Below are 7,623 nucleotides of genomic sequence, written 5' to 3'. Positions count from 1 at the left end.
ATAAATATATTTAATTTGAAAATTTATAAAAGGAAAAACTTAAACTGCACATAAAATGAAATAAGATGGAGAGAGTATTAGTCATCATCATCATCATCTTGTGTGGACTAAATTTGATTTGTGTACATTGTTTCGCATGTTCTGTTATTAACAGAAGAATTTTCAGATTGATATTTGACAATGAAGGTTTAGTGAAGTTGCGTAATTACATTGGAAAAATAGAAGATGGTGGCATGCCAATCCTAAAAGTTGCGTAACCATAACATTTATCCTTTTCATGTTTGATTTAATGCAGTAAATTGAGACAATTGCTTTATCTGGCTAAATCCAATTGTTGCATGTGGAAACAACAAATGACTCTCTCTTTCAGTTGGCAACTTTTTATTTGGTTGACGGAAAATCAAATGATAAATATGAATTATAATGATGGATAGTAAATATGATTTTGTTTGATTTGACATTTTACAATAAATTGCTTTTAAAATAAATATAAAATATCAAGTAATCTATCATTATCTTAGAATCTCAAAGTCTTATGTAAACTGTGATTGTATATTGTTTTGGGTACAGGAGATCGAGTGTGTACTTAAAATACTTTTCTTCATTTTTCTATTTTTTTTTATATTCTAATTAATTTGGTGTAAGTACTACAATGTTTAAGTTAGATTCAATAAATTAAACAATTAATGTTATAAGAAATATATTGTAAAAGTTTATACAACCATATTTCTAATTTGTATTTATAAATATTTTTATGACTTCTTATTAGGGACGATCTAAACATGATTCAATTCGATTAAATCTATTACTGGCATGTTTAACTTAGCTCGATGATTAGTTGGTTCTACTTTCACCGATCAATCTCTTACGAGTTCAGACGATCAATTTTGAGTAGTTCGATCAATATGCTTTAGTTTGTACATATAAAATTAATACATAGGCCCTTAAGTCCTAAGCTTTAAGTAAGGTCACAAGTGAAAAGCGCTTGTTAATATGATCGTTGGTGATGGGAGATTGTGTGGCTCCACTAATCACATTGATGACTTACCTCGTTACATTCGCTCGACTTAAACAAATAAATTTTTATTTAAAGAGTTTTAATCATATTTTATCGAAAGACTTTTAGTCATATTGTTTTAAGCTGCGAGATAGATTAATAAAATTTAATTCATTTTAGTTTCTTGCGATAGTATCCAACATTTAGTTTTAAAAGGTTTATCATTTTATACCTACTAGTGACATCTTGAAACGAAGTGTTACATTGTATCTCCTTAATGAATTATTCCTTTGGTAAGCATATCACTTCCATATAAACCAATTCATCACAAATAGTTTTTATGACTAGAGCAAAAGTTTAAGAGTAAAGAAAATGTTGTTTAAGATATGTAATAATAGAAGAGTCGATGATAGTTACTTAGATATATAAGAGATTGATAACCCTATTAGATTGTCTAAGAAATGGTTGATTCTCAATGTGAAGTTGGGTATATATTATAGTGATGATATGAATGACTATAATATGAGAACTACTAGAAATATAATCATTGTCTTCATCATCTAAAATATATGAATTGGTGATATTATAACTTAGTCATATATCCAGTACATATTTTATCCCACACACGATTTTTCATTTCATAAGGTGTTCAGAGTAAGTAATTAAAAAGCTCTTTATTACATTTCGGATAGTATTTAGGGTAAGGATTTTGAAATAAATTTTATCTTGCGCTACAATTTGGACGTGTGGACGTGCGGAAAGCATTTATGGAGGTGTAGCAAACAAATTTCCATTTTGATTGAATATTTATACTTTAAAGTAAATTCTGAATTTAAGCCGAATGTAAGCTCATATATAATTTCAAACCAGGCCATTACTTATTGCACCCCTATATTTTCTTCCTCACCTCGTACTTTTTAAAATACGAATTTGAAGTTGTTAGAAGAATATTAGTTCAGGTAGTCACTCCGTCAACCTATGTGGATGGTAATATTGGTCCAGCCCTCATAATAAAGGAGGTTCTTATTTCTTTCTAGTAGTTATTCATTTTTTGTGTGCTATTATTCTTATGTATGATGGTGAATGAAATTTTGAAATTGTCGGAAAATTGTTACAAGGATAAGAATAATGATATTTTAATAATTGTTTTACAATAACTTATAGTTCGTATATTTGAAACAGATCAATCATAAACTATCATGTAAAAAATTTAAAATAAGTTGTTAAAAAAAATTATTAAAGATACATTTTTCAAAGATCAAAAGAGAAATTTAAAAGCGAAGGCAAGACGACTACTTGGAGGAAATAGTTCTATGAGCTCGTGTGTCTATGTACATACCTTTTTATACTTCGGGAAGTTTTCTTCTTTCACACAAATGCATTGTTCTTTCTCACACCTTTATGATGGAAAATAATCATATATTGAACTATGATAAGGATTAAATTGTGTTGGTGGAGGTATTTCATTTTACCGAAGATAAAAGATATGATAATCTCTCTTGATTCAATAAATAGCATTAAGGCTAAAATAGTTCGTTTCTTGATTGCACATAAATATGAATAAAAGAAAATGATTTATTTTAATTATGACGGACAAAATTGGGTTAATGTCTTCACAGATATAAATAAGTATTTAAAATTAAAAGTAAATGGTTAGACAATCATTTTTGTAGTTAGTTATGTGTTACTTTATGCACAAACAAGAAAAGTTAGGAATGTTTACTACGAAGATCTTTTAGTAAGATAATAAGAAACCAACTTGTTCATTTGAAATATATACATAATTTACTAATGAAGTAAAAAGAATTGATTGTATTATTATTATAGAGAAATATTTATGTTAAACATGTATAATTATCCCTATTCTCTTATATTATTAGTTAAGTATATTATCTTGTACAAGAATTATTTATGTGATTTGAAGACAACCTAATTACTTATAAATATGAATAAAATAAAATGATTTATTTTAAGCATAAGTGGCTGGTCACAATTAGTTATAAGGTTATTTATATCCTACTTATACACATGCATTAAAAGTTTGAAATATTTATTTTGTTAAGAATTATTAATGTAATCAAGAAGCAAGAGAACAAAGCAACAATCGTATTAGGAACTTAGTAGATGTTAACCACTCGGGACACACAGACTTCGTAACTGCTAAATGCAATTCTAGGACAGTTAATTGAAATGTACTCAAACTCAAATTCAAATCATGTAACTGGTTGGAGAAGGGTTAGAAATTGTAAATAGATTTATTTTTTATTTTACAAAAGTGGAAAATCATGAAACAATTAATACATTTTGAAACATCACAAATAAGAAAAATTTTTAATCCTTATTATAATTTGGATAACTGCTTTTTGTTGATTTATGTTACGAGTTTTTTTACTTTCTTTGATAATTTTTACTTGAGTGGATTTGAGGAGAAGTAATTGAGTGAATTTGAAAATAATTTTTTTGATATTTATTTGAGTGAATTGGGAGAAAAACGAGAGTGAATTTGGAAGTAAATTTTTTAATCTGTCAGATAAATTAAATCTTTCACTAATTCTCACAAACTTTACTTCCAAATCCATCCTCGTTTCCCTCTAAATTCATTCAAATAAATAAAAAAATTTCTCTTCAAATCCACTCAATTAGTCTCTCCTAAATCCACTCAAGTAAACAAAACCTTTTATTAATGTACTTCCATCAATCATTACATCTATTGCTTTGAGTTCAATTATTTTCATTATTATTTTATTAATTGGTGTTACATTTTATACCTGAGTTAACTAAAAATCTAAAATAAACAAAATATTAATTTGTTATGCATGGAATTATAGTAGAAATTCAAATAAACAAACAATCGAATTCTTTATAAGTGTGAATGAAATTCATGTTGGGTCTATTGAGGAGATTGAACCCAACTATATAAAAGATTAACACTATTCTCTATCAAAAACTTTAAGACAATAAATTAATGAATCTTTCATCTTATCTTATATAGTATTCTATTTTTTTATTTTTATTTTTATCTAATACAAGAGTTAGACTCACGTTTCGACTCTCACCATTCAACATTTGATGTTTTACGTCAAACCGGTGTTTTGCATAATCAAATTAGTGTTTTGCATGGATGCTAAGACTTGAAAAACATTGAAAAATTAGTTTTTCTAACCGTCTGGATACTTAGTGACTGGTCCGATGTAGTTCCATCTAGTTGGTTGTCGAATGGTTCTGCAACCGTGTCGAAGTGATAACCTTCTTGTACAAAAATCATATAATAAACAACATTAGATTTTGATTTACAGATCATGAAAGCAAAATGGTAACTGTTACTCAATTTAACTTTTGAAAAAAAAAATGAAAAAGACAGAAAACAAGGATACCCTACACAGCACATAAAACTGCAGCAACCAACAATACAACAGTGTATTCTCCTTTTCTCTCTCACTCACTCTATAACTCTCCCACTCACTCCTTCTCATCACACCATTTCAGTACCACCATCGCCGTCGTCAATGGCGAGCACCACCGAGCCGGAGCTCCACCGTGACGGCGATGAAAACGCCCCGGCGGAGGATGAGGACACCGGAGCTCAAGTTGCTCCGATTGTGAAGCTCGAAGAGGTGGCCGTCACCACTGGCGAGGAGGACGAAGATCCCATCCTCGATCTGTACGATAACACACTCACTCACACATACACAATCTTGGATTGTGAATTTGAATTGAGATTGTTATTGCAGGAAAGCGAAGCTGTATCGGTTCGACAAGGAAGGGAATCAGTGGAAGGAACGTGGCGGTGGGAATGTGAAACTGTTGAAACACAAGGTTACCGGAAAGGTCAGGCTCCTCATGCGCCAATCCAGGACACTTAAGATCTGCGCAAATCATCTCGGTACTATCCATTGCTTTGCATTTTCTTTTCATTTGTAGCTAAATATATCCTACTCCAATTACAGAACATCATTGTCATCAATGAAGTCCCCTTTTCAGAGTATGCATTGCAGATTATAATTTGGATAAATTACTTCTTGACCATAAAAAGAAGATAAACAATGAAATTATTCTATCTTTAGTTAAATATAATAATTAAAATAATGTATGAACAATTTTCTACTAATTTAATTATGTATAAGTTAATTTTAATTTATATGAGAAATTTCATTTCATATCTTCGAAGAAATTACCTGGAAGTTTCTGTGATTCCATCTCTCTTTTAATGAATGTTTTATGTTATATTTGTGTCTTTTGGACTGTATGTTTTATGCTTTGTGTTTGTTACTTGTGAATCGATTATTTGTAAGAGAGGCCGTTAAGATTCTTTTTTATGTTTATTGTTTTTCTTTTGTCTTGAACTAACAACTTTAGTTGGGTCCCTTAAATAAAGGGAATGGTTATTTGGTTGTCTTTTAGAGAAATTGTAATTAAATAATAGTGATTAATAGAGAGGCCAGCTACACTTTGCCTTTGATTCTTAATATCTTTTCTACTTTTTTTTTAGTTTTTTTTTATAGGGAATTGCCAATTTAATTTAGTATATAGTATTGGTTATGCTGCTACTCAGTGCTTATTGTTTCAGCTTAACCAGTGATTTTGAATGAGTCGTAAGTCTGAAATCTCCTTCAATGTTCAGAAAGAGGGTGTCTCTTACAATGATCCTTTCCGAAATCTTAGTATTCGTCATGTTACTGTTTGAAATGTGAATAATGAATGAGGTTGGTTACCGAAATGTACATTTTATCCATTAAATTAGTCACTTATGATTCAGGGACTAATCCGAATGGTCTTTACATTTCATGGATTCATGTGGCAATTTTTTTTTTAATATTTTGGAACTAATATTAGTGATTATGATGCAATATTGAGTTCGATATTTGAATAAAGTATATGATGCTTATCATTATTGTTGTTGAATTTCTGATGGATATGGCGTGAATTTCAGTTCATGGCAGTTTGACAGTACAGGAGCATTCTGGGAATGAGAAATCTTGTGTGTGGCATGCTTCTGATTTTGCAGATGGAGAATTGAAGGATGAGCTGTTCTGTATTAGGTTTCCCTCTGTTGAGAGTAAGTCTTGAGGACACTTTTCTCTTTATTAGAAAGGGATTTTAAACCTAACTTATCTCCAAATAGCGTCCAAATAGCGATCCAGGTGGAATAAAATATCATATAGATTTCGTTAGGACAAGTTCTAATCATAACTCTAATACCATTTTAGAAAGTGGATTTTAAGCCTAACTCAATCCCAAAAAATCGGCTTGCATCTACTTATATATTATAAATTGGTCTTTATCTATAATTGTGTAGGACTTCCAACACTCTTTTCATTTTTTTTTGTTCGACGCTTCTTTTATTTCTGTATAAACTGACATGCAAATTTGATTTGTAATTGGTCTTGTAGTCTGATAAACACATGGTATGTGGAGATTATTAATTGATCAACATGTCAGATTTCTGGTGGTGGTAAATAATTGCATTCATTTTTTGACACAAGCATGAGTTTATCTTTAGCACAATGCTAGGACATAACTAAAGGCTTCATTATATGAACTTCTTCTTGGCTTCAAAAGTTGAGGTTTTTTCTGTTTTGCAATGGTGTGTTTTTATAACCTCTCCAAAAGGAAATAAACGTGTCAGTCCAGAGTAGCTATGTAACATATATTACATTAGTTGAAACAGGATTTAATTGATTTGTTTTAATAAAGAACTATCGCCCCATGACTCATGGTCTCTGTACTCTGTATCCTCCTAGGTGGTTTCAACAAGAAATGAATCAGGTTAACTTTTAACCCCGACATAGGTTGAGTAGTTGATGATAACAAGGATTTACATTTTTTGATAATGTAAAGTGAACTACGGAAGAAAGAAATGTTGTTTACATTTGACAACTTTTACATCATATATGATTGAAAAAAATGTTGTCACGTGATTTAATTTGAAACTTTTCCTTTAATATCTAGACTGTAAGACCTTCATGACAACTATGCAAGAGGTGGCTGAATCACAAGGAGAGGAGGAAGAGGAAAACAAAGATGCTTCAGATACTGCCGCTATCCTTGCGAAACTAACTGTTGGTGAGGAAAAATCAGTGGAGAAAGAGCCAGAAAAGGTCACCAAAACCGAAAAGATTACTGTTGGTGAGGATAAGTCAGAGGAGAAAAAGCCAGAAGAGGTCACAAACACGCACGAGAAAGATGAACAGGGTGTAGTATAAGAAAAGCCAAGCCTGAGGATCAGAAGATGAATCAGCTCCACCAGCATAGTATTTAATGTGCCTGGTGAATGAATGATATGTTCTCTTATAGGTTGCTTTTTTTTCTATAAGATTGGTAAACTTGACTGAACCTCAGGATGTGGAATTTTGGCTGGTATGAAGATTTGATTCTATCAGTTTTGAGTCCTCTTTTTGTACTGGTTTGCAAGCATGCTTGGATGGTTTTGTGATTGTGGGTTTTCATTTTTCTCATGTTTTATTCAATTGAGTTTAGTATTTCCTTTCAAAAGAAGATTTTTCTTATTTTTTTAGGGCAATTATACAGCTGGGATTAGTGTTTAATGTTTTGGATATGTCGGTTTTGTTGTGCCTTGTCATTTTTTTTTTAAATGATTACTAAGGAGTCGCCGTTTTGTTTCGTTA

General features: G+C 30.6%; 1 protein-coding gene across 1 annotated transcript; it reads left to right on the top strand.

Annotated features, from left to right (window-relative positions):
• The first annotated feature begins 4,396 nt into the window (after positions 1-4,396).
• On the top strand, positions 4,397-7,623 carry LOC106773594 (ran-binding protein 1 homolog b). Its single transcript, XM_014660301.2, has 4 exons — positions 4,397-4,658; positions 4,729-4,880; positions 5,928-6,053; positions 6,947-7,623. The coding sequence occupies exons 1-4, from the start codon at positions 4,504-4,506 to the stop codon at positions 7,198-7,200; spliced, it is 687 nt and encodes a 228-aa protein (XP_014515787.1). The 5' UTR covers positions 4,397-4,503; the 3' UTR covers positions 7,201-7,623.

The sequence above is a fragment of the Vigna radiata genome, chromosome 9 (genome assembly GCF_000741045.1).
Source record: "Vigna radiata var. radiata cultivar VC1973A chromosome 9, Vradiata_ver6, whole genome shotgun sequence".
Lineage (NCBI taxonomy): Eukaryota > Viridiplantae > Streptophyta > Magnoliopsida > Fabales > Fabaceae > Vigna > Vigna radiata.
The sequence above is the reverse complement of the archived record's forward strand: the minus strand, read 5'-3'. Positions and strand labels throughout refer to the sequence as shown.